The sequence below is a fragment of the Drosophila biarmipes genome, chromosome X (assembly GCF_025231255.1).
Source record: "Drosophila biarmipes strain raj3 chromosome X, RU_DBia_V1.1, whole genome shotgun sequence".
NCBI classification, from domain to species: domain Eukaryota; kingdom Metazoa; phylum Arthropoda; class Insecta; order Diptera; family Drosophilidae; genus Drosophila; species Drosophila biarmipes.
In genome coordinates, this window is record NC_066611.1 from 23,791,479 (window position 1) to 23,816,124 (window position 24,646).

The following is a 24,646-nucleotide window of genomic DNA, read 5'->3' on the forward strand; positions in this document are numbered from 1 at the left end:
AGCGAATTTATTTACTATCATGTCGGCCAATGCGCCGGTAATAACGCGGGTGAATTAGCTATCTGGAGCAGTTCGCTTATGCATTTAAATTTATTTTACATTAAATATGTAGGACTCATTCAGAACTAATGTTCAAGCACAGATTTTCCAATATCTCAAAGAATTTATCTGCTTCAAGATTCATAGATATATTATAGATATTTTTGGATGCATATGGATGAATAGTAGTTGGTTTAAGGCTAAAAATATAAAGATATTCAGTCAGCTGAAGCAAACCGATATAATGCTGATTATAATACTTTACCACATCCAATAGATATGTAAAACTAATTAATTAATGTAAATTCAATCTGTGCCACTACTTTTTATACGTTTCTGGGAAAGTGAGAAATGCCCGTCACTTTCAGTTAAACTAGTAAATATTTAATAGGCATAAAATTGTTTATTTATTAAAACGTATTCAATTTTAATTAGGGTATTTTCTGTTCGCCCTGTCCAAAGGCTCCCAAGTTTCTCTTGTTATTTATTGAATTTGGCACACAATTGCACAGGTGCTTTTTTGCTTCCGTCTTTATCCTGGGAGTCGTCCTTGTCTCACGCCCCTTTCCACATTCAATTGCTCTGCCAGAAATTCATGAAATTTATTCCGGGGGGGGGACAAAGTTTTCCCATACTCGTATTTCTTGGGCGAGAGCCGAAGGAGGAGGAGGCTAGGTGCCAATGGCAGTCGCATTACGCATACGCCCCGTGCGCCCACATTACGTATACGCAGTGCGGGCCGTTCGATACCATTAGCATTGGCAAATGCATATGCTTATTTTTAGAGAAAACAATTTCCGTTGCTTAGCAATGGGCCCTCCCTTTGTGCTGTGCCCTTTGTATGCAAATGAGCAGAGCGAAAATTTCTCATGATAATATGCCATTAATGAGCGGCATTACTTCCCCACCGTCTCTCCCTGTGTGCTTGTGTGATGTTGCGTATTGTGTGCCAATTAATTGAACATCGCTTAATGCGAAATATATATAATAATTGGAATAATTAAAACCCGTTCCGGGTTTCATCCCGGCAGACGAAACGGGGAAATGCTTGCACAAGCAATGGCCGAACTATTCCGGCAAGTATCTTGAGTTACACAATAATCGGCATTTATTCGAGTCTATGGCGTCTGAGGAGGCTTGGCGATTGTCGATTGGCGATTGAATTTGCGGCAGTGCCCCCTACGAGTTCCTCAGCGGTCGGATGAGCATACGGACGTAGCTGAGGGAGCCAGTGGGTCCTGGCAGGAAGGTCTTCCACAGGATGCCCTTGAAGTAGCCGATCTCCTGGCCGTACTTCGACTGGAACGTGCCGAAGAGGTTGCTGCAAGAACGAGGGTCATTGGATTAGTAACTAAAGAATTGTACGGATATTTTATAAATACGTGCGTGTCTTATTTCGGGTTACTAAAATTGGGGAAACTTCTAAATCCGACAGGTGACCATCGCAAGTGCTTGCACTTAGCAAGTGGTTGGGAATTTCATCTCATTTAAACAGAACTTGGTTATGGGAAATTACATCTGATTAAAATAAAGCACAATACTAGACTAACTGGTTAAATATTTGTGTATTGTGTTAGCTTTATCTAAAATTTGTTGGGTGTAACACAACTTATATTTTGATTTTCTAATCATTTTTTCTTGGCCTGCGTCGTTTTATAAGCGTTTCCAGGGGCTTTCGCACTCACCTCTCAAAACACTCCCTTCCGTACCACCAGGCTCCTGCGTGGGTCCTGGCGCAGTTCTGCCCATTGTCGTCGTTGTCCTGGTCGTAGGTGGTGAACTTCTTGCCCGCATGATAGCGCAGCGAGTCCCCGGCATCGCCCTTGTAGGCTCCGAGGACGTACAGAAGATACTTCTCCGACTCGCTGCCAATACTGAAGTGGTCGTACAGGGCGAAGCGCTCCTCGCCGTTCTTGTTCCTCATGATGATGAGCAGCTCGTGGTGCTCGCTGTTCGTCAGGCGGTGCAGCTTGTCCAGGCCGATGAAGAACTCCGCGTTGAGGGCCCCGAAGCCGGTCTTGTAGTCCTGCCAGTCCTTGTTGAACTCCTGGCTGCCGTCGTACCTGTAGGCGATCACCATCCAGCCGCCGCCCCGCACCTTCTGGTCGCAGCTGGCGAAAAAGGGCTCCACGTCCGGGGCGATTCGGATCCTCACCTGGCCGTGCTTCTCGTCGTGGCAGTTCCTCGGCGTGTCGTCGGCGGGTGTGGCCAGGGGCAGGGGGAAGGTCTGGACACTGGGTGGTAGCGGGCGTAGTCTGAAAATGGAGAAAGAAAATGCAATTAAATTACAGTATTGTAATAATATTTCACTACTTACAATCGGGTTGTGATGGGAACTCCAGCTCCCTTTGTTTTATATTCCTCTATCAAGCCCTGCAGTTCATTTAGCTCAGTTTTCAGGGACTCCAGTTCATCAGTCATGGATTGTACGCTAAAAAGTTGATTTCATATGAAATAATATTGCTGTTAAACGTTCTGTATAACACATTTAAAGGCAACTCACCGAAGTGCCAGCCCACCCAAGGTGCTTACAGGACAGCTAGCAGTATCCTTAGAGAAGCGAAATAAATATTTAAGCAAAAACCTCAAATACAGTAGCAACACTCACATTTTCAGCCAGGAGAAAGGGCTGAGCCGAGTTTCTCATTATCACGGAGAAGTGCTTTCCTGGCAAGTTGCTCGTGGAATTTGTGGCGGTGCTGAGGCAGGCCAAAGCCGTGACGAGCGCCTCCAGCGCCATGGCGGTGCCTATGTGAGCTCCGATTTGACAATATAATACACTCCGATACTATAGTACTTAGACTCCAGCGACTGCGAAGCAGCTGCAACTGCTCGACTGGGCGACTGACTAAGTAAGCTGGCTCACTAGCTCACTGGATTGGTTATTAGCTGGTGGATGATTGGAGATGCCGAAGAAGTCACAACAGGTGAAGCGATCACAATTCACTGAGCCATAAAATACTTTCGCAGTGTTAACAACTCCAGAATTCAGTACCAAGCACATTCATCAAAGGTTTGCAAAGCTCAAAACTGTTTATATGGATCAATGTTATGGGTTATATGCTATAGACATGTTACATGTGCTGAGATAGAGAATGTATGGAAACCAAACCTTTTAGGCTAACAAATTTTAAAACATGTTTTATGTTTGAGAAGATTTCTTTCTTTTTTCCCCCCGTAAAGTCATATAAAATCCTCTTAAACCATAAACATTCAAGTGTCCTCTTGAGGGTAACTTTTTACCTTTTTTACATGTAGTGTTGCTAACTGGCGATCACTGGATGAGAAAGCACTGCCCAACACTAGCTGAATCTGCTTAGCATACTCGTTTTTCAATGCAATGCACACGACGTGCAAAGCCAGTCGATCGAGTGACCTTTGCTTTTATTCGCACTCGCATTGCGCCTCAGATCGGTAGTTAGTGTCTAGTTGCTAACTTAGTTAGTCACCCAGTTAGCTAGTCGGCGGCCAGTGATCGCCAGTGGGAAAATGTCGCAGATGCTCCAGCTGGACGCCTTGGTCATGGCCATGGCCTGTCTGTCCACCACGCAAACGGATCTGGGCGGCGGTCTGATGGTGCCGCCCTCTCTGGAAAATGCGGTGAGTTTCCCGACGGCCAAGTAAAATTCATCAATTTTGCAATGTACTCGTGGATCAAAAATTAAGCCAGTTTTTGATCTAAGCGCCAGTGGGCTGTGGGCACCAAAAACATAGGGCACCCTAAATGTTTTCCAACAATGATGTTTCAGCGTAGATTTAAAAAAATATTGAAACTCGAAAAAAGTTAATAGTATGACTACTTTAAAGCCTATCTACGCTTTGTCTACACCTGGAGAAAATCAACATCAAAAACAAAAACAGTATTTTTAGTACACACATCATTGAAAACAAGAAAGAAAGTATACTTCGGCAAGCCGAAGTGATCGATTTAGTGATTCTGATCAAGCATCTCCTTCACTGCGTTGCAGACTTCTGACTGAAATCAATATACCCTCTGCAAGGGTATAAAATATCATATATTTGTGCATAATATATATGTATTTAAAGTAAAAACCCTAAATTTATGGTAGATAATGGAGATCCATCGTTTACAACCATTTCCATAAACAAGCTCTACGTCAAACTTTGTAATTCAGGAGTGGTATAGTTTACCACTTAAACCATTAAAATTTCATGTTCATAAATGCCACCACTCACTATGTTTCTTCTCTGCCTGTACCTGCACCGCTGATGCATTTTTGCACCCCGTGCACCCCGTGCACCCCGTGCACCCCGTGCACCCGGTATCCGGCTTCCAGAGCTCCAGCAGCTGTCCAGTGTCGGCCTTGAGTGGCCTGACCACCCGGATGCAGTCGCTGACGCGGGACATAGCCAGTGTGAAGGAGCAGATAGGCAGCCTGCAGGAGCAGCTGGCGGACCTCCGGAGGACGGGCGGTCCGCCAGTGGGGGCCCTCGCCGCCTCGCCCCACGCCCTGGGCTCGCGATTGTGGGTATAGGCCGCAGGCCCTTCTGATCCCAAGTAATATTCCCCAGACCTCTCCACCTCGACAGCCTGGACCTCGAGCCGCAACTCCTGGCCGCCGGCGGGGCACCCAGCACTCCGGCGAACTGCCTGAAACAGCAGCACGGCGTGGTCCGCATCCGACCGCGGGCGAATGTGGAGCCCTTCTTCGTGTTCTGCCACCAGAAGGTCAGGGGCGGCGGCTGGACCATGGTGGTCAACCGGTACGACGGCAGCGAGGACTTCAACCGCAAGTGGGCCGACTACCAGATCGGCTTCGGGCCCCTGACCACCGAGTTCTTCATCGGCCTGGACAAGCTGCACCAGATCACCAGCAGCGACAACTACGAGCTCCTGGTCCAGCTGCAGAACCGGAAGCAGGACCTGCGCTACGCCCTCTACGACCACTTCAGCATCGGCAGTGAGTCGGAGCAGTACCGCCTGAATGTCCTGGGAAAGTACCAGGGCGAGGCGGCCGACGCACTGCGTCAGCACACGGGCAAGAAGTTCAGCACCCAGGACCGGGACAACGATGAGAGCGAGCAGAACTGTGCGGCCTTGCAGTCGGGGGCCTTCTGGTACGGCAGCTCCTGCAACCTCAGGTGGGTTCTCCATGGCATTTCAGAACGCCCTTGGATATACATCAACATATTGTCCCCCATCCCATAGCAACCCCTTTGGCCTCTACCAACGCCTCCTCGAGCGAGATGTGGATGGTTTTAAGGGCATTTTGTGGCGCGGCTTCCTGGATGGACCCAAGGGGTCTCTGAAAATCGTCCGCATGCTGGTTCGACCCCGCGCTGCTTCATAAATATGTTTATATTCCATTGGTAACACCAGTTAAACTTTAACAGAAACACCCAACAGGTTAAAAATAATAGAAGTTAGGAATAAAATAAATTCGGCTTAGACTTCGTTGAGCTTGTCAGTCTCCTCGGTGGTTGTGGTGGTGCGTGCGGTGGTGGTTGTGGTGGGGTCCTCGGAGCCCTTGACCACCAGGGCATCTCCGAAAACTGGCTTGAAGAAGAGCACGAAGCGGGAGTAGCGACGGGCGGAGTTCTGGGAGGATGGCAAGGGTTAATAAGCATAGAATATCATAGAATAAAGGGCTATAAATCTGTTAAGATTTTTTCAAGAAATAGAAAACAAATATAAGTAAAGGGATAGATGGTTATTGATCACTAAAATATTGAAAATAATACAGGTTAGATGGTTATTGATTATACCTTGCAAAAGAAAACTAAAATAAATACTTGAATATTATAAAAGATGGTTATTGATCGATTAAGTATTGGAAAAATATAGCTACAAAAAATGATACTACAATCATATCCTTATTTTATATATTAAACATAGGTATAATAAAAGGTAAATTAGTTTTTATTTTACACGTCCTCTTGGTTTTCCCTGCAATATAGACCCAAAACCCAGCCCAAGAATCGTAGTAAGCCCAGATATGGCCAGCACTTACCAGGATCAGACGGGACAGCGACTTGGAGATGTTGGTGACTGTCAGCAGGGACTTGTTCAGCAGCTCGGAGGGCAGTTCCAGGGAGGCGTCACTCATGATCTCGGCGGCATCGCTCAGGTCTTTGCCCCCCGCCCGACGACGCCTCTTGCTCTGATGGATATATAGACAAACATGTGGATAAGTAAGATGGGCAAAGTGAGTGAGCAGAGGTGTCCGAAACCGAAAGACCGAGGTCCAAAACCCGAAAGTCCAAATCCAAATCCAAAAACCCAGGGCCAAGGCCGCCATTGAAACCAGGTGTGGAGTGAGATGGTTTTCTGTTTTCGGTTTTATTCGTTTTTGTGGTGTCGTGGAATTCTCTCTATAAAATATATATATTTGTTTATGCCGAATATTTACAAACATGAAACTTAACTAGGGTGTAACAAAAAAATAAGACGATTCGAGCGAGGGCTTGGGGTTGGGGCTGGGGTTGGAAGTTCAGCAAAGATTCTGATGGATGTGAGGCGGGGGAAGGAAAAGAGAAGGTACAGGGGCTCAACGATAAGTTACAGCTTCCATTAGTTGGCCTTGGATCGTTGGAACACATGGTGTGAAGGTCAGCCCTAGTAGCCCGCCTCGTCGGAGTCGGGAGCTGGTGTCGTCACGCCGGCAATGCCATTGACTCCGCCGGAGGATCCCTGCAGGATGGGTCCCGAGAAGCCCAGGAACTTGGACACCACGTTGCCCAGGCCGGCGTTCGCGTTGCCGCCGCCCGACGAGGAGCCGCTGAAGGCGGTGATGGTGGTCAGCACACCGGTGGTCAGGTCGTTGGCGATGTTGCCAATGGAGCGGATCTTGGGCGAGACCACCGCCGTGATGAGGGTCTGGAAGTCCTTGATGGGCACCGGCGACTTGATGTCCCACTGCTTGTTCTTCTCGATGTTCGAGCGGTCCAGCTGCTCGATCACTCGCGTCTTGGTGTCCAGGAAGTTGTCGATTTTCTACAGGTTTTCACAGAGTTGTCATTTATGTTCTCAAAGATATTTCATTTCAGCGAAATACTCACGCCAAACACGAAGCCGAGCACTGCGTTCTTAGCCTCGAATGTGGCATCGGGCAGTTTTCTTTTGTTGCGCTCCTGGACACCTAACACCTCCTGGAAAGGGAAATCGGAGTGGAAAATACAGGATCGCCCACAAGGGAAGGTCCCTGGGAACCAGGGTTGCCATCTCTGGCCTTTTTCAGTACAGATCTGTTTTTTATCAAGCTATAGCCAGCGAAGCATTCTACTTAGCTCTGTTATTTTGCCACTTCTCTTTCGATCTCTAAGCACACGTATCTTTTTCCAGTCATGTTTTACCTTACCAAGTTGCCGATCTGGCACTTTCGGACTTGCCTGGCTTTAATCGATTGGGTTCTTTGCCTAATTACACCTGACTTCAAGCTTAATTGCCGCCGAAGAGCGGGTAAAAAAGCTCTCGACGGCACTGGCTGCCAGTTAGACTTGACCCAATTTTCGGGGCTGGTCAAAGATAAAACCAAAAAAATACAGAGAAGTAAAAACACTCATGCTATGTGCATAAGTAATTATATCACTTGTTAACCCGGGGACCTTCGGTCATTCTAGCCGAGTCTATCGCCGTGTATCTGGTGCTTTCGGACCGCTTCTCGATCGGTTGTTGGATCGCTGGTCCAAGGCACTTAAAATTCACCTCGTCATTTGGCCATATGTATGCAGCGCGATGTCGGAGCCAAATCAACCAAATACCAACCAAAACGCATAATCGAAGCCCTCGTCATCGGATTTCGAGACTAACTAAGGCAGCTGGGACTTCGGTTCATTACTTTCCGTACTTGCAACTATAAGACCTTTTTTATTTCATTTAACGACGCTCTAACAATGTTGTCAAATAGTTATAAGTCACAGTTCATTATAGCAAAAAAAAGTAAAAATTAATATAAAAAGTAACAAATTAAAATTAATATAAGGCTCTCAAAAATATTTTATGTTTAACTGCCAAAGACACGGCATTTTAAGGTTGTCTATTACCAAAAATATTGTCAGTAAATAATCTGAAAAAGTCTACAACCCTGAACAACATAATATTTAAATCAAAACAAGACAAAGGCAGCTGGCAGCTGGCAAACGTTTAACAAAAATTCGCCTTCGACCCACCGGTTTTGATTACAACTAATATCTCGAAAATTATGCAATTCATTTGGCGTTTTTGGTTTATTGTTCTGCCATTCTCCCTCTTGAGAGTTTTCGAGATTTCCTAACCAAATCCGCCTCGAGCCCACATGGTCTATTTTGTGTTTTTGTTGTCTTTTTGGGTTTCGAGGAGCTAAAACAACTAGGCGATTTATTAGTTTAACAAAACGCTAAACACATTACGCCCTGCACTCTTTCGCCTTTTGTTTTTGTCCGCTGAAGTGACAAACAAAAAGCGTGCGCTATGATTTATATGGAGCAAAATCAGGTCAGCTGTTGAGAGCTGAACGAGCAGTTCAGCGAAGGGATTTACAACAAGTTTAACTACTACTTGAGTTGAAAAGTGGCAAAATATAGGCTGAGATAGGGCTTATTTTTTGGCTGAGATGAAGGGGACAAAAAACATATTTTTCTTTTTTCAAGAAATGCAATATTATATGTTAGATGTAATACTAGGATTTGCATAGTTTTTGGTTTCTTGGCAGAAGTCGATTTCCCCTTTACTTAAAAAATTATTTAAATGATCTCAAATTGTTTAGAGTTTCCCTCCTTCAAAAGGCTTGCAACTACCTCTTCAATGCCCGCTTAATTTCAATTTCCCCAATTTCCCCAGCAATACCGCGATTCAATGCTTCTCACCGCAGATGGTTGGATCAATAAACACGGAGCCGAAGAAATAAATATGTGAGCCAACTCTTGGAGGCGCGGAAATGTTTCACAATCCGTGCGAATAAGAGGAAGCGGGAGAGGAAGAGGTGATGAGCCATGAAGAAGCTCCCCGCAGCCCTCTCTTTCTACCCGCCCGTGCCCGTCTCTTTCTGGCCAAGGCGTTGGCTTGGCTTTTTCGGTTTTTTCGGGTTTCGGTCTTCAGTCTTCGGTTTTGGCTTTGGCTTTTGGAATGGTTTTGAAATGTTAACGTAGGTCGTTAACAAGTTTGTCGCCATCAAGGTCGTCTGGTCTCGAATGGCCAACGAATTTGGGATCGAACTCGGCCTAAGACCATTCGCTGCCTCTGTTTTTGCTGCTCTTTGGGTCTTGTGCGATTTGCATACGAGCGGGCTGCCCAGAAAATTGGCCAGAAGTCGGTTCAATGCACCACAAAATTAGCAGCTTGCACAACGGGCCGAAAAACAGGGGGAAAAGCGTAGAAAATGTGCAACAAAAGCGTGAGCGGGAGCGGGAAAATGTTGCTTTCGCGGCAGGAGGCAATCAAGTTTTCCCGCTCCCTCTCTTGGATTTTTCGCAGACTTCCTTGTTGGGTTTTTGGACTTTTCCGGGGGTCAGGGGTCTTTGCCACATTTTTTCTTATTTTTCGAATGTTACCTCTGCGTTGATGGGATTCAAGTCGGGGTCGCTGGTGTCCTGGAAGGTCGCCTCCAGTTCAGAGTTGCTTTGCTGAGGAGCCGGAAGGGCCAGCGATAGCGATAGCAGCGCCGATAGCACGCCCATCGATAACAACAATCGGCTCCTGGTGAACAGCATGTTTCTGCAAGCAAAAATGAAATGGTTTTTACTTTGCTGGTCAACCAGGCTCGTTGGCAGTGGAAAATGTTGCTTTTCGATGTAGGTATGGGAAGAGAGGCTCAATTTGTAGTACCGCAAAATAAGAAAAACACTTAAAGCTCGTTACTGGAAAAAGCAGCTAAAGTTTGTGTATTTTGGTTTATTTTGTTGTCGTCTGGAAGCCGCGCCGCCAGATACGCGATACTAGCACGTTCACTAACTTTAAGCAAATGACTGCGGACGAAAGTTACTTCAATGATTTAGCAGTGGCCAAAAATCGGTTACCAGCCCACGGCGCATGCGCAGAGCTTTTTGTGCGGCGCCGCTGCGCAGTCCACTCAAATCCCCGGCGTCGACCCACCGAAAATCCCAGACGAACGCAATCCGGCCAAATTGAATTTTATTGCCGCCCGATTCGTGGATACGTGGATTCGGTGGCACTGTTGTTGCTGGATGCAAGACGTCGGCCGCGGCGCTGGCAGCGATTCGAGCGGAACGCCGGCGCAGAAACACGTTTTGAGCGGTTTGAGCGCAAGTCCGCGCGGAAAGCGCTCAATAAAGTGCAAAACCAGCCGCCGGAGATGTTAAGTCACCGGTGTTGTTGCCTCGTCGATGGTGTTTCTGCAATGCGCTTTTAATTTGTACTCGTTGGCTTTCAATTAAGGCACACACACACCGAGCGGGGGCCCAAGTCGGTCATACGCGGCGCATGCGCAATGTGCATTCTCAGGCACTTTTCGGCTGCGGGGATACTAGTCCTTGGGAAAGCACGTCCTCCCACATTCACTTGCAGATCCCAGCCAGTGAATGCTATACATATGATTACTTTTTAAAATAAGAGATACCATTCTTACACATATCCTATTTGGCTATCTAACCTCAAAGTTTATAAAGGGTATATAACCATAAATACAAAAATGAAATTAAGATTTTTTAAATCAAAACTAAAATGTTTCACTATTATGCCAAATAAGACTAGTATAAATTTTACGACCACTAATATAATGTATTATATATTGTTGGTGTGGACTCATATTTTCAAACAATGGAAACCTTTATAAATTGTACATCCCCTGATAGTTTAAATTTAGCAACTCATGTTTTCAGAGCTTACTTTCTTTTTCGTGAATGCTCCCAACTATTTTCCTGTGTTTGAAAAAGGAAAGAGCTTGGAACTCCAAGCATTTGCTTTGGTTCACCTAAAAAGCAAAACCTGGGACTCATTTCTGCCCACTCGTAAGCAAAAACGCTCAAAAATAAAGCAAATCAAAGCCGCCTTCCTTGACCCTAACATTGACTAGGAATTTAGCACCAGCTGGATTTTCTACTAGATCGAACCAACTTAAGTCCAAACGAAATGCCTATGTAAGCCGCATGTTAATGCGCTTTTTACGATTAATAATCAGCATAAATTATACGTATTTACGGCTAGAAGTAAAATGTCGTCGGCGGGGAGAACAAAAAAGAACGCGAGCTAAAGAAAACTTAATCAAGTCGCTCGCCTTCGGACGACCGAGGGAGACCGATAAATTGGAGTCAAAGTGCGGATCGAATTCAGACGAAACTTAATAACTGGAATTGCATGTCGAGTGCATGGACAGCACTCCAATGCGATCCAATCGGATCCGAAGCCATACGGCTATCTGGCTATCTGGCTATCCGGTCTGATCCGATCCGATGTGATCCGAAAAGCTGCCTTTCCAGCCGCAGGTGTAATTAGTCGAGTCCGCCAGCAGAGTTCTGAATTCGAAACAATTAACTAATTAAATCGCCTGCAATTCCCAGCCAATCGAATCGATCCGAAGCGGTTGATTAAGTCCGTTTTGAGATTTAAATTGGGCCTTAGCAGAATGAGATCATCTGCAGTCGACTTTAGCACGTTCATTATGTTGCCCGGGCGATTGCATGATTTATTGGCCAATTTTCGCCCATTTGTTGGGTAAATGGCTTATGGCACGTGAAGTTGAAAATTGAGATTTCAGAAATGCAGAGAAATATTGCTGCATATGTTGTTATTACACTTGTTTTCTTAGGAGCTAAATTTCGAATGCCAATAATAGTTATACAAAATTGAAAGTGAACACCGGACCGTATTTATATCGAGAACTCCGAAATGGTATTCTTAAAGAACATCTATAATGAGACAATTGTGCCAATCTGTTGTAACATAATGTAATTTAATTTATCAAGATATTTTTTATTTAATGCCAGCAGTACAAAAGGTCAATATAGGAATTCTTTATCCAGATCGACCATTTCAACTGCGAGATCCTCGAGGACAGCCCCTGTTACCAACCCGTCAGCCACTCATTTAATTGCAAATGTCACTGCCAGTTTCTGGGGGCCTGGGAAGCCTTTCTACTTAACCCCTGGCAGCCGTCGCTTAACCCGTTTTCGCAGCAATTTGCCTGTCAAAGGGCGGGCTCAACCAACGCCTCGGCCCAAGGTCATCCGGATCGCTTGCCGGAACGGTACCGAAACATAATCCTTAATTGGCATCGAGAGGCGCTGGCGCACCTTGCCTTGTTTTTACACTACTTCTTTTCATATGACGACGGCCGAGCGAGGGCCCAGATAAAGCAAAATTAATGCGCGCATCCGTCGAAATGACAAATAAAAGCAAAAATTTCAGCTTCGAAATCGCAAGCCCAAAGCGAAGAGCCCAAAATGCAAAGCGCACGCTCGGCTGTCAGCGCTTTGTGGGTCACAAGGTCGGGAGATGTCTCTCCGGAGGCCTCGTCCTCATCCACATCCCCCACCTGCAGCTCCAACCGCATCACCGTCGCCGTCTCATCGCATCCGCACATCGCGACGCCGTATGCTGTTTTTGCAGATCGCAGAACCTGTGCCCAGTGCATGCCCGAGTGCCTCTTACTTTGTGGCCTCAGCTAAATTGACTTTCGATTTTCTTGCCGCCGCACGAAGCCCTTGAAGATGTTTTCCGAAAACTGAAGCCACATTCTGACCCATTTAAGCAGAGCCAATAAACGTTGGCCAGTGCTTCGATAAGAATGTTTAAAACACTGCTTTCGGCCCAGATTTCAAATATACACTGGTGACAGAAATAAGAGAAACAGCGTACTCCCTTTCCTCTCTTTTTTTATATTTCACAAAAAAACAAAGTGGATATTATCATTATATCTGTTTCTATTATTTTTCCACCAGTGTTTGGGGTAGTATAAAAACCCCAAGAACTTTCAAGTTTAAAAAAACATAATATTTTAACAGCCAAGTCACAATCTGCTTGTCTTGCTTTATTAACAGGTATTCCAAACTAGTTGTAGGTACGAATAAATAATTATTAAAAATCAAAACCCTAAAAACCTAAGCCATACTAAATAAAAAACCAATCTACGCTTTTGGTTCAAAATAATATAAGAGAAAGGAAACCCAAACTAGCTGCATTGGGAACTTCACATAAATTAAGTGAAAAGCGAAACTTCTAATGAAAATTTAGTTTTAAAATTACACAGAGCAAAAATTATAAATTTCGTTGTATTTTTAGATCATTTTAGCTATACAAAAAATACCGAAGGTGCCTTAAAATATTTTTATGATATATTTAAATGGCTCTATCAAATCGCGAAAACAATCTCACTCGCAAAAGATCCGGCCAATTGTTCTGCCCAATTTGGCAGCTCAATTAGCAAATTATCCATGAAAATTCAATTACAGCTCGTTGCCGCCGAGGCGCCTCAATTAGAACGCCATAATTGCCGGGCAGCCCCTCGAGTTGGCCAGCGGGCGAGCGGGCCAACCTGTCAATCCGTCGGTCCGCCGGTCCGCCGGTCCGCCGGTCCGTCGGTCCGTCCATCAGTGCTGCAGCGCGTGTCATAATGTTTATGACAGAGGCAGGGGCACCAGCACACTTCGCCTCGGTTTCCACCCAGGCCAGTGCGCAGAAACACGCCGTTTGGGCCCGGCCAAGACCCCGAAGGCGCCCCAAATCCTTGCCCCCTGAACCCGGGTGACTCCATTACCACAACCAGATCTTCGCTGCATTTCCAGTTTCGCCTCTCGACCGCTGTCTCTCAGCCTGTTAGGCTTGAGCCGCGAAAATGTCAGGGGCCAAAATAGTGGGGCAGACGCATTAAATCCGTACTAACCGGTGGCAACTTGTTCTCTGGAAAACGTAATGGTCGCAGCCACGTAGCATTTACCATACGGCATGTACCACAGTACCCTTCGCCGCCATGCCGGGGCATAATTTGGCATTGCCCAACTGGCGGGGGTTGTGCAACGGCTGTCATTATGCATTATGCGACGCTTTTTGCCCGGCTCAGTCTCGGGCCACGGCATTAATGTCACCTGCTCATCGCGTTCTGGCCACGATGACTCCGCTAAGTGCACGCAGGAAAAACGCCAAAAAATAGTAAAACATTCGGGAAATAAAAAAGACATAGAAACGGGCCCCGGCTTTACGAGTTACCCCTTGGGCGCCGAATCGCGGGAGTCCCAGGCGGTCGGCCATAACCATTACCCATTACCCATTAACCATTAACCATTCCACTCGGAGCCGGCTCGTTAGCCGGGTGACCAGGCAGCCAGGCAACCAGGCAACCAGGTAACCATTCCGCATCCAATCCCATCTAATGTATTCACCTCCGCCTGCAATGGCCCCTAATGAACTGCCGATGGCTTTGCGCAAGTGCTTTACGGCCCCTCTTCTGGGCCTGCAGCCGCAGGAAAGTCTTGTCTGACCATAGGATTCGAGCAGACTCACCTCAAGATGTTGCAGTGCAGTTGCCAGAATTTTAATTTATGCTAATTGAAAAAGTTCATAGCCCGGGTTGACTCTTCCAAATGGATAGTTACACATACTTCAAAGGGGTAGGTATCTTTGGAACGGCAGCTGTATTGCTCGGGCTATAGGCTCCGAAACTCCATTTGGGTCTCGAATTTGCAAGAACAAGTAGGTAAAACCCTACTATTTGGCCCATGAAAATAAAATTACAGAACTAAACTACCAACTTTTTGGGGTTTATATTAGCCAGAAAAGCTTTCAGGTCTTCTCACACATGACAAAATCTAAACTTTTAATGTGGATGGATTAATTACTGTACCAGAGCATGAATATATTGCTTATTAGGAACACGATGACATTTAAGATGGAACTCACTAAAACTAACCAGCTCAAAGAGCCAAACTCTTAGACCACAGACAAAATGGCATTTCCGAGCAGAGACAATCTCCCAAAGTGGCAATGAGCTGAAGAACCGAGATCGGCCAGCGATCGCCCCGCCAATGCAATGTTCCCAATCGAAAATAAGTCGTTTAGCTTCCATTAAGAACATGTGTAAGCCGATCCTTCACAGAGCTTTGTTTCGTGCCCAATAGCCGGGTCGAATTTAATTGGAAAAGGCGTCGCCAGTGGGCGAGCTGAACATTCACCGGCGACTCAGAGCTGAGGCTCTGAATCAGAGTCAGACACGGATTCGGAGGAGCGCACTTTGGCCGGCCAAAACGGTCCGGAGATGGAGATTCTGAGTCGGACTCCGGTGTCAGGTGGCGTTTGTCTGTTTGCTCAGCCATTAATGTAATTACAGTATTAATAAATCTCGCCACTGGCGGCCGCCGAAGGTCGCCCCGCAGCAATATCGTTTTGGACTTGGCTTTTTGAAAGGCATTTCGAATCTCCGATCACTCTGCTAATCGCCGTGCAGAACCTAGTGCTGTTAAATGAGCCGTGAATTGGAAATCACTTCTAAGCCAAACGAGAATGCAGGCGCTTATGAAACCGCCAGGCAAATGCCACTCAGTGGCACCAAAACAAATATTTTATAATGGGCGAAGCGCATCGAATGTGTGAAAATTCGGACAATACCAGATGGGCGACACGGGCCTTAACGCTCATAATTGAAACATAAACTCACAGCCCCAAGAGGGGGCGAACTTCACGATTTGCATAGCAGGCGGATCAAAAAGGCGAAATAGGGGCATTGTTTCTGCGCTCCCCCGAATCGGGTTGCCCCAATCGATTTGCATAACCCTCCCGAAGACGACCCCCAATGTGGGGCGCCGACTGGTCAATAAACTATTGACCGCCTTAGATGCGACACCTGCACACACGTCTCTCGGCTTCGGCTTCGGCTTCGGCTTCGGTTTCTGCATCTGTTTCTGCTTCTGCTTCTGCGAATGTTTGTGTCTCCGCGGAGACGCCCCCTCGCCGGTTTGCCTTCGGCGGACTTCCAGAGCGACTGCTCCACTTTCGGGGCGAATACTTTCGCTTTTTCCTCGTTTTCGATTTATTTCTGGTCCGGCTATCATCGCCGGCTCTGGTTACTGCCCGTGGTATGGATGGCCGCTGGCTCTTGGCTGTCAGCTCTTGGCCCAAAGCGCTGGACCGGCTGCTGGATCTCGGCTGCGGCTTATCTGGCCAGAGCCATCGACTCGGCGCACGACCTTGAGACCGTTACCGGTTTCTTTGGGCCAGGCCACTCTTGCCTGGCCCAGACCAGTCGGTGTGTTCGGCTCTTGGCTGTGGTGCTCAGCCCGGACCCGCGCTCGTCCACAGCCAGGGGTCAGCCGAAATCAGCAGTAGGTTACCAGGTAGTTAACCCCGAAAATTGAGGCGAGCTTTGGTCTCTAGAAAATTCCCCCACATAGGTCTGAAGATGTCAGAGAGTTGGGAGGTGTTTAAAACAATAAGATGTTATAAAATGGTAAGTGGGTATACATCGATGGGCATAAATCGATACCAACTGCTATAAATGTATCAAAACTAATGGGTCAATGGAAAATTCGTCAAATTATATTTTGAGATTTGAAAGTGTTTAAATAATATGCTATTAAATATATTCCATATCTAAAACTACTTATGTATCCCTTTTTTAAAGTCGCTTCTCGAGAACCCATCTATAGCTGCCGAAAATAAACCACGAATTGCTTAATTTAAGGTAAACACTCAAATAGAGGTTGTAAAACATCAGCGCAGCAACCAATGAGTTGACCCAAATGTTCAACTGAAAATTTCCCCAAGCCCAATATAATCAACAATTAATATGATATGGGGAAGGCCAGGCTTCCGTCATAGGAGAACAATAAAACTCTCACTTTTTCAACACTTGCACATAATGTTGGTAAGTCTCTGGCTTTTGTTAATTGATTTATGCAGCAATTAACGCATTCGGGGCTTCGCTTTTGCATGGCTGACGTCGGCGCTGTTGCCAAATTTCGGTAGCCCGAGCGATTAATGGACGGGCGCTAATCAATAGCGCCCGAGCCCCCTGCACGCCACTGGCCAACCCCTGCTGACCACTGCCGCCTGCCCCTCGGGCTGGACCTGACCTATGCCAGCTTTTCGGGCTGCGGCTTAGCCCAGTTAGCAAGTTCGTTGCCTAAGTCTTTCGTTTTGACACACATTGCGAGCTGGGATTTCGCCCGCTCCCCATTTTTTGGGCTTTCGACCGCCTTGCGCATGTGTAAGTATGAACTCACCCGAAATTAAACAAAATAAAGATGCGGCTTGCCAAACTTAATTGCAACGCGAACTCTGCCAAGCACCCGAAATTATAATTGAGTTCATTAACAATTTCAAAACGCAAATAACCAGCACAAACGGCACAGACACCGGAAAAAAGCAGCCACGAGACAATAAACAAACTGAGGCTTTCAGCCCAAAACGCGTCAACTAAACGGCCCGCAAATGTCACTTGGTCTTGTGAAAGACTCACGCATAACTGAAAACTAAAACTGGCCGCTAAAAACTCAGCCCCCTTCGAAGAAACCGCGAGGCAGAGGGAGAGAGCGCGGAGGAGAGAGCGAGAGAGGCGGAGAAAGCACCAGAAGTAAGTAAAAGCACTTAACGAAACCTGTAATCAGTAGAAAGTGACACTGTGCGCTCCGCTGGCCGGCCGCCAGGCAGGGGGAGGGGAGGGAGGGCCCTCCAGAGAGCCGGGAAATGCGAAAATGAGGTGCGCCACATGTGCTACTGAGGCACTATTCACTTGTCAAACTGCTTCAGGGTCCATCATATTTTACTAGCTTAATCTTAGTGATGTTCATGAGTTAAAGAATGTGTCTAAAATAAATAAAATAAATTTAAATATACTATGACAGATATTAAAATACAGTGTGTTATGCAACGTTTTGGCATACATTTTGGCCATTTTCCCCGTAAATATGGACGTTAATATTTACGGGGAAAATGGCCAAAATGTATGCCAAAATTACAATACTGATACTGGCTATACTTGGACTACTACTGTTGTACTACTGAACTCAAGACTCTTTATGTTATGTAACGCTAGCCAAGACATCGCCCAGTGAGTGCTCAACTTGCCCTCCAGCCAAAGATCACAAAGTCCCCGCCAGAGTTCAATTCCCCAAGCCACCCCTGCGCCCCTTGGTGCTGTGGGGTGAACCCAACCCCAACCTCCAGTTAGCTTTTACTTCCGCTTTCTAGCTTTCGCCTTGTTGTCTCGTGTCTTCGCCCCGGCGATTGCCCCCCGATTCCTTGGGGGAGTGGCTCGCGAGCCGCAGAGGCCCACTCCGAGCTGCAGCGGATCTCTTGCATCAGCCGCTGTCCAAGTGGTTACGCCAGTTGATTTAGAGCCCCTCTTTCACGCTTTCTTAGCTGCCCAAGTGACCAACAAGTCTTTCTTCCACTCACTTCTCTATTTACTTTGATTACAAGCTAGCAAAAAAAACAGGGGCTAACACAAACGATTAATGTAACGTCGAAACCCTTTTGGGCCGCTGACTAAGCTGGCTAGAATGGCTCGTGGTCGTAGGGGCTCCAGGAGCGGTGGTGGTGGTCCGCCGGCTTGGCGTGGTGGCCCATGCTGCTGCTGGCGAAGATGTTCTTGGCCGCACTCGAGGCTCCTCCGGCGGCGCCCAGTCCGGCGTTCAGGATCAGGCCCAGGGCATTGCTCACCAGGTGGGAGGCCACCTGCTTCACGAACCCGCCGGAATCGAAGTTGCTCGCCGCCGCTGCCGCCCACCCGCCGCCCTCCTTCTTCTTGCGGGGGCGTGGCAGCTCCGCACTGCCGTGCCGCTCCTCGGAGCCCTCCTCCGAGTTCGGCCGGAACTTGGCCTCCAGGAAGCTGGTGATCAGGTTCTTGGTGAAGGTCAGCGGCTGCGGCGGGCCCTCCTCGTCGGGGTCCTGCGGGGACATTGAAAAATAGGTTATTTTGTGTAGTGAAAGTCATCCACTTCCGGGGTTAGTAACACAGTTAAACGGTTGGGAGTAAAAAGGGGGTAGGAAAAGGCATAAATACTGCGCTGAGTGCGGCCAACACAGTGCCGAAGAAGTTGCCCAGAAACTGGCCATTGTTGATCTGCAAAAGGAACAGAGTCGAAATGGAAAAGTACATTTTATTGGTAGTCCAAACATAGGATTCTTAATCAAATAAAAACTATTTTACATCAAGACCTTCCCATGTTGTGAATACATTTTATACACATTGTTGGTTATTCCCTTAACCTGATACTTTCAACTTACCGCTCCGCCGCCTCCGGAGAGTCCATCCAGGGCGGTGCCCACATACTGGCCCAGGACGAGACCAAAGTTCTTGTTGCCACCCAGGAGGCCAGAGATCAGCGAGGTTCCCGTTTGGATCAGCCCTTGGACATCCAGGCCACCGGGCTGAGGGGGTATTAATCAAAATGGGACATCCTAAAGGGACTTACAGACCGCAATACTCACGCCAAACAGAGTGGAGACCAGGCCGGTGAGGGCTCCAATTAGGGCACCCACATCGGAGCCACCTTCCCCCTGGAGGAAATCCATTTAAACTAATCTTTTCAAGGACACTCCCAGTGAACCCTTTACTCACACCGCTGAGACTGCCGATGATGCCCACCAGGCCACCGCCTCCTCCTCCGCCTCCGCCTGCTCCAGGATCCTCTTCGCCTGCCTCGTCATCCGCGTCATCGGCGGCCAACTCCGAGGAGCCGGTGCCCTCCGCCTCCACCTGCTTCTCCGGCTTGGCATTCGCCTGCGGTTTGCCTCTGGCCTTGGCTGTAACATTTGGCGCCTTCTAGAGGCCGTTAGACAATAGGGTTAGGTGGACCAAGTCAGTGTTGGGTTAGGTCATCGATATACGCATCAATTGGGTCTTCTGGTTAGTCACAAAGGTCTGGACACGGGTTCCCCTGCTCACCTTGGCGTTCATCTCCAGGTCGTCGAGCTCCGAGCCATCGGGCTGTAGTTTGATCCTCCGCGGCGGCGGCTGGTCCAGCATGTTCTCCTGGAAGTCGTCCTGGAAGCGCAAGTCGTCAGCCTGGCGTTACAAGAAATCAAGGGTTTTGCGCACTTAAGACATGCACTTTTCAACTTTTGAATCCTCTTTTTCAGCATTTCTATATTTGTTGCATACAGATAGTAACTAAGGGTGAATTTCGAACCCACCTCTGACAGTATGGACTTGATGATCCTCATTTCTTGGGGCATCTGTCGCTGCTCCGCCTCCTCCTGCTCCGCCCGATTTTCCTGCTCCTGCTGACCCTGATCCCGCTCCTCTCCCTTCCTGACCTGCCTCTTGTGGAGCACCTTCTGCTTGGCCTTGGCCAGCAGCCCATCCTCGCCAGCCTGCTCCAGCAGGTGCTGCAGCGCCTTCTCGATCTTGGCCTCCAGCTCGTTCTTCATCTGCGGTACCTGCTTGATGATGTTCCTCCTCAGCTTGCCCAGTCTCTCGCCCAGTTTCGGCTGATCCGTGAGATCGGCGGACAGCTCCTGCTGGTACAGCTCCTCCTCCCTCTGCTGCTGGGCCATTTCCCTCAGCTCCACCCGGAACGCATGGTCGTCCTTGGCCTGAGACACCACGTCCATCACTCTGTTGAGGATCTCCAGGGCCCTCTGGTCCCGCGACAACTGCTGTTCGATGGCATCGATCTTGGACATGACCCGTGCGCTCTCCGTGAGATTCATCTGGAACAGCAGCTCCCTGACGGCCCCCACCAGGTGCTGCTCCATCTGCTCCTCCGCCTGGCGGGCTCCGTTCAGCAGGCCAATGCCCGTCACCGCCCGCAGCTCCTCCTTGGGCAGGACCCGCTCCAGCCTGCGATAGGCGGTGATCGCCTGCAGGTAGTGCGACTGCAGCTCCATGGTGGACCGCCCCGCGCCACCCGGCCTACTCGCCACCGATCCCGGACCGATCAGGACCCATCCGGCTAGTCCGAGGAGCAATCGCAGCACTTGCAGGTTCTCCATTGCCGGCCGATCGAAAGAAAACTGCGCCCAGGAGGCTTTTTCCACTGCCTCATATAACATCCGCGGGTCGTTCACGGCTCGTTGGGCGGTGGGCGTGGCCGGGGGATCCTCCCACTGGGACCGCCTCCTTTTTGCGGGTTGCGCAATGGGTCAATCGTCTGTGGAGCTGATCAGTGTGGCATATCTCGGTCGGTTTGTCGTACGCAAATAAGGCAATATCTTAACTGGGGGCGTTTAGGGCTTCATCCATAAACTAGTTCACTTTTCCAGTTGGAACTGCTTGTCGTTACTGAATTATTCTTTATAAAACACTTGTATGATGTTTGGTAAAATTTCAGTTTTTAGGTCATATTATACAGTTCATTTGAAGCTTGCTTGATATTTTACTATTCTAAGAGCTAAGAACTATCTCAGTATTCTCATGGCTAAGGGTTCATCCATATACTCAGCATACTTAACTTCTGGAGAATTAATGTCATTATATCTCTGACATCACACCACTTCACAGACTTAATGACGATCATGTTTTGATACTTTACGATAGAGTTCTGAGGAAGAGCCTAATATCATGAGCCCTAATTGCACAGAATCCTCTTCAAAGACTGACCAGAACATCGGGGTCTGGAAAGGCCATCATTACTTCACTTCTCACCTACTCAGAATTAGGAGCCACATTGCCCGCCCCATTAGGCACTAAATAGACTCGGATCACAGTCATTAGCTACATGTTGAGGGGATTGAATCAACGGCCTTATGTAAAAAAGAGGTGGGAAAACGAATTGCAGGTGTCGCGGTTATGCGTGACTGTTAATTAGCATTGTCCATTAGATAAACGCGAGAGATTGGCCAGCTTCCTCTGGCCTGGGAAGACGCTCGACGCCGCCAGCCGGGGGCACTGACTGGGCGGAGATTACGTGAGGAGGCTGCCCGTTGTCGTAATGGCAAACATGGGTTAAAGCCAGGTAGTCCAAGTCCAAGCCGCACAACGTCGGCGGCGGCTCGTCACGCTCGCTTGACCTTTCAAGTGCGCAGAGATCGGTGGGGGAACACATGCACACAGGGGTTATAGGACCAGACACATAGAGCCACTCAGGGCGGATCGGAGCGGCATGACATAAGCGTTTGGACGCAATTTCGACTGTTGAAGCGTGCCGGTTGGGGTTGGGGTTAACTTAGGCGATCAAACAGAAGTAAACATTCACCATGTTTGTTGCCCACTGAGAATATTAATATAAAGCAACTTAATTCTAATGATTTTTGACCCCCGTGAGCCTTAAATGTTGATATAACTCATTGCATTAGCGTTTAAGTACTTGGATCTAAGTGGCTCCCGAAAAAATACATAAAACCGCGGCCGTAATGGTGAGGCACAGTAAAACGAGCCCAAAGCCAAGACAGTAATGATATAATTGTTTCACTTTGTGCAAATGTTGTGCCCTTTAATGCTTCGACTGCCCTCAGACTGGGGCTTTTAATTCAGGCATCTGAGGGCAGCCCTACGATCTGATATAGTCAGTCACTTGTGGCATTCACGGGCGGTGAGTCAGACTCATTAAGACGCTGAGCCCCAGGAGCTCAAGGGCGACGATTTTATGGCGGATTAGAACAGACAGTTTGGGAGAAGCTCTTGAAATGTTAAAGTGAATGAAACAGATGACAGAATAGCCTTGAATTAAATACAATTTATCTGAAATCTGAAACACAATTTGTGCAGTTTGTTTTTAGCCAAAGTGTGGTGTCTTTGGGCCACATTGGGCAGCCTTGAAGAGAGGCACGACTAGGTGTTTTCGATGCTTAAAATATTCTTGAACCTATTCAAATGTTATTTATATATTATTTATAACGCGGCATGGCCATCGTTGGAGAGACACATTTGAAAACCCCGAGTCACTCGAAATCCCGTTTTAAAACATGCCAAAACCGTGTCATAAACACTTCAAAAACAACATAGGCCAGACATGTTCAAAGTGTTTAAATTCCGATCAATCTCGCTCTCAGCCTTCGGATGGAAGTCATTTTCGAATGCTGAATATATTGGGCCCGTCGGGGGACTGTAAGCGGCACAGTTCGCTGCGAAGGAGGAAAAAATGGTCTTCCCTGGCACTCCCGCGCCTTTATTTGTCATCGTTACCGCCTAGCTCGGCCTCGGTCGCGGTCGCGGTCGCGGCGAAAAGGAAAACCCTTCGGACAACCGGAAGCGGAAATGGCGACCGCCACACTCTATCGCTAATGAGCCATCGGCACTTGACATTGCGGCCGCAGAATCACGGAGAATAACGATCTCCGACCATTAGGGTTTATTGACAATTGTCGGAGGCGAAAAAGGCAAAAGGCAAAGGCACTCCAAGCGCCGAAGCGCCGAAACAGCGAAACCTCAAGATAAATTCGAAACTCGATTCGTGTTTGTGTGTATTATTAACACATATCTTTGTGCAATAAATAATAACCTTGCCAAATCGTTTGACTTCGTTTCGCTGCCTGGCAACATTCATATACTCAGCACACAGAGAGCGAAAATCCGAAAACCCGAAAATCCGAACGACACGGAGCTGCAGTTTTCGATCCGACTTAAAAAGCCATAAACTTTGCACTTTTTGGACTCAATTTAATCTTCGAATTGGAGCAGTGGCTGGCGAAAAAAGGTATCTATGAGAAATCGCCGCACTCGGAAATTAACATAATAAATAGCGCCATAAATACCAAAAGCAAACTAGTTGCAGCAATTTATTTCTATTTTTTCCATGCCCCAGCCTCTTAGCGCTCGTTATACAATTGGCTAGCCTCTAAGCCACGGTTCGCTGGAATGGATTGGGCCACACAGTGAGCCACTCGACGCACTCTTGGCCATCAGAAGTCCTTCAGCTCTGAGCTCGAGATAATTTCTGCTAATTGGCGGACTGGAGACACAGCCAAAACACACAGAGACAGGGCCAATCTGTCATCTTCAAAGCCAACCAGTTCGGCCGATCTTTGTTCTCATATGCTAATGCTGGGGCCCAACAAAGGCGAGTCTTTGCGCCAGCACGAAGAATGCAGTGTGTGCAGGTTAGTCCTAACTAATTATATGGGTTTTAAAATGCCGCAAATGGGTTTGGGTTTACTCATTAATTCCTAATGCTGCCACCTAAAGTTGATTTAATTTGTATGATAATGCTGGAAAGTTCTAGAGTTAAACTAGGAGTGTTTCCACTTCTATAGCCAGCCGGAACTGCAGTGTAAAATATATAGGTTCCATGCACCGGCTGTCCAGTGGCAAACCCCAATTTTGATCAACCACTTGTTGCTGGCCCAATCTCATCGAAATCAGTCTGTAATGGGCCCGCTTCCCCCAGGATTGCGAGTCCAGACCAACGACCCAGTTGGCGCTGCTTCCCCACTTGCAATCGCCAACTCACGGATTTAATTATTTACAGCTCCGTGCAGCGGTTTCTCATTTATTTTTATTATTTTTCCGACAATCACTGCGATCAAAGCCAGACAGTCTAAATTCGGGCAACGGCTGCCAGAAGGCCTGGCTGATATCCGCCCAGTCATGGCGCTAAAGAGTGGTAAGCAAGATTATTTGGGGCTTGGGTGACACTGAGAGAAACCAAACGAAAACCAAACAAAGCCATAATAGAGCTATCACAGAAAGATGGAAAAAAACCGAGAGTAAACCTGATTGATATCACGCAATGTTTTGGTTTTCTGTTTTTTATTTTGGGACAGATCGCCTAGGCAGGGCTGGCAAGTCATGACACCACCTTTCCTTTGGCACTTTTTTAACACCACCGCTACCACGCCCCC

The 24,646-nt window shown here is 47.6% G+C and overlaps 4 protein-coding genes across 9 annotated transcripts; 1 reads left to right on the forward strand and 3 right to left on the reverse strand.

The window, feature by feature from the left end:
- Positions 1-422: 422 nt before the first annotated feature.
- Positions 423-2,915, reverse strand: LOC108027629 (ryncolin-2). 2 transcript variants are annotated; one of them, XR_007765835.1, is made up of 6 exons: positions 2,648-2,915; positions 2,543-2,589; positions 2,357-2,470; positions 1,725-2,294; positions 1,422-1,536; positions 1,125-1,360 (listed from the first exon to the last, which is right to left on the reverse strand). XR_007765835.1 is itself a non-coding variant. In XM_017099151.3 (5 exons), exons 1-5 carry the CDS (start codon positions 2,777-2,779, stop codon positions 1,219-1,221), a joined length of 1,005 nt encoding a protein of 334 aa, XP_016954640.1. In that variant the 5' UTR covers positions 2,780-2,911; the 3' UTR covers positions 423-1,218. The 2 variants fall into 2 exon arrangements, 1 of the variants encoding a protein (XP_016954640.1); XM_017099151.3 differs by lacking the exon at positions 1,422-1,536 and having other exon boundaries at positions 423-1,360; positions 2,648-2,911.
- A 478-nt stretch (positions 2,916-3,393) lies between these two features.
- LOC108027598 (microfibril-associated glycoprotein 4) lies at positions 3,394-5,451 on the forward strand. 2 transcript variants are annotated; one of them, XM_050889103.1, is made up of 4 exons: positions 3,394-3,639; positions 4,338-4,525; positions 4,573-5,142; positions 5,210-5,451. In XM_050889103.1, the coding sequence occupies exons 1-4, from the start codon at positions 3,529-3,531 to the stop codon at positions 5,349-5,351; spliced, it is 1,011 nt and encodes a 336-aa protein (XP_050745060.1). In that variant the 5' UTR covers positions 3,394-3,528; the 3' UTR covers positions 5,352-5,451. The 2 variants fall into 2 exon arrangements, with proteins under 2 accessions (XP_050745060.1, XP_016954607.1); XM_017099118.3 differs by having other exon boundaries at positions 3,395-3,639; positions 4,591-5,142.
- On the reverse strand, positions 5,447-17,369 carry LOC108027599 (uncharacterized). Of its 3 annotated transcripts, none has more exons than XM_050889107.1 (4): positions 17,146-17,369; positions 9,529-9,691; positions 6,012-6,161; positions 5,447-5,599 (listed from the first exon to the last, which is right to left on the reverse strand). In XM_050889107.1, the coding sequence occupies exons 2-4, from the start codon at positions 9,685-9,687 to the stop codon at positions 5,447-5,449; spliced, it is 462 nt and encodes a 153-aa protein (XP_050745064.1). In that variant the 5' UTR covers positions 9,688-9,691; positions 17,146-17,369. The 3 variants fall into 3 exon arrangements, with proteins under 3 accessions (XP_050745064.1, XP_050745062.1, XP_016954608.1); XM_050889105.1 differs by lacking the exons at positions 5,447-5,599; positions 6,012-6,161 and adding exons at positions 6,317-6,994; positions 7,060-7,149; XM_017099119.3 differs by lacking the exons at positions 5,447-5,599; positions 6,012-6,161; positions 17,146-17,369 and adding exons at positions 6,317-6,994; positions 7,060-7,149; positions 9,803-9,923.
- A 997-nt stretch (positions 17,370-18,366) lies between these two features.
- Positions 18,367-20,947, reverse strand: LOC108027510 (golgin subfamily A member 6-like protein 2). Of its 2 annotated transcripts, XM_050888265.1 has the most exons (7): positions 20,060-20,947; positions 19,812-19,931; positions 19,485-19,685; positions 19,355-19,423; positions 19,151-19,294; positions 18,927-18,986; positions 18,367-18,811 (listed from the first exon to the last, which is right to left on the reverse strand). In XM_050888265.1, the coding sequence occupies exons 1-7, from the start codon at positions 20,918-20,920 to the stop codon at positions 18,419-18,421; spliced, it is 1,848 nt and encodes a 615-aa protein (XP_050744222.1). In that variant the 5' UTR covers positions 20,921-20,947; the 3' UTR covers positions 18,367-18,418. The 2 variants fall into 2 exon arrangements, with proteins under 2 accessions (XP_050744222.1, XP_050744224.1); XM_050888267.1 differs by lacking the exon at positions 18,927-18,986.
- Positions 20,948-24,646: the final 3,699 nt, after the last annotated feature.

Coding starts and splice junctions, on each gene's coding strand:
- LOC108027629 (XM_017099151.3), bottom strand. CDS start 2,779: ATGGCGCTGGAGGCGCTCGTCACGGCTTTGGCCTGCCTCAGCACCGCC. Junction 2,295..2,356: donor GTTCCCATCACAACCCGATT/GTAAGTAGTGAA, acceptor CTCCATTTTCAG/ACTACGCCCGCTACCACCCA. Junction 1,361..1,724: donor GGAAGGGAGTGTTTTGAGAG/GTGAGTGCGAAA, acceptor TCGTTCTTGCAG/CAACCTCTTCGGCACGTTCC.
- LOC108027598 (XM_050889103.1), top strand. CDS start 3,529: ATGTCGCAGATGCTCCAGCTGGACGCCTTGGTCATGGCCATGGCCTGT. Junction 3,640..4,337: donor CGCCCTCTCTGGAAAATGCG/GTGAGTTTCCCG, acceptor TCCGGCTTCCAG/AGCTCCAGCAGCTGTCCAGT. Junction 4,526..4,572: donor CACGCCCTGGGCTCGCGATT/GTGGGTATAGGC, acceptor AATATTCCCCAG/ACCTCTCCACCTCGACAGCC.
- LOC108027599 (XM_050889105.1), bottom strand. CDS start 9,687: ATGCTGTTCACCAGGAGCCGATTGTTGTTATCGATGGGCGTGCTATCG. Junction 7,150..9,528: donor TGAATCCCATCAACGCAGAG/GTAACATTCGAA, acceptor TTCCCTTTCCAG/GAGGTGTTAGGTGTCCAGGA. Junction 6,995..7,059: donor TGCTCGGCTTCGTGTTTGGC/GTGAGTATTTCG, acceptor GAAAACCTGTAG/AAAATCGACAACTTCCTGGA.
- LOC108027510 (XM_050888265.1), bottom strand. CDS start 20,920: ATGTTATATGAGGCAGTGGAAAAAGCCTCCTGGGCGCAGTTTTCTTTC. Junction 19,932..20,059: donor TCAAGTCCATACTGTCAGAG/GTGGGTTCGAAA, acceptor TTGTAACGCCAG/GCTGACGACTTGCGCTTCCA. Junction 19,424..19,484: donor TCATCGGCAGTCTCAGCGGT/GTGAGTAAAGGG, acceptor GATTTCCTCCAG/GGGGAAGGTGGCTCCGATGT.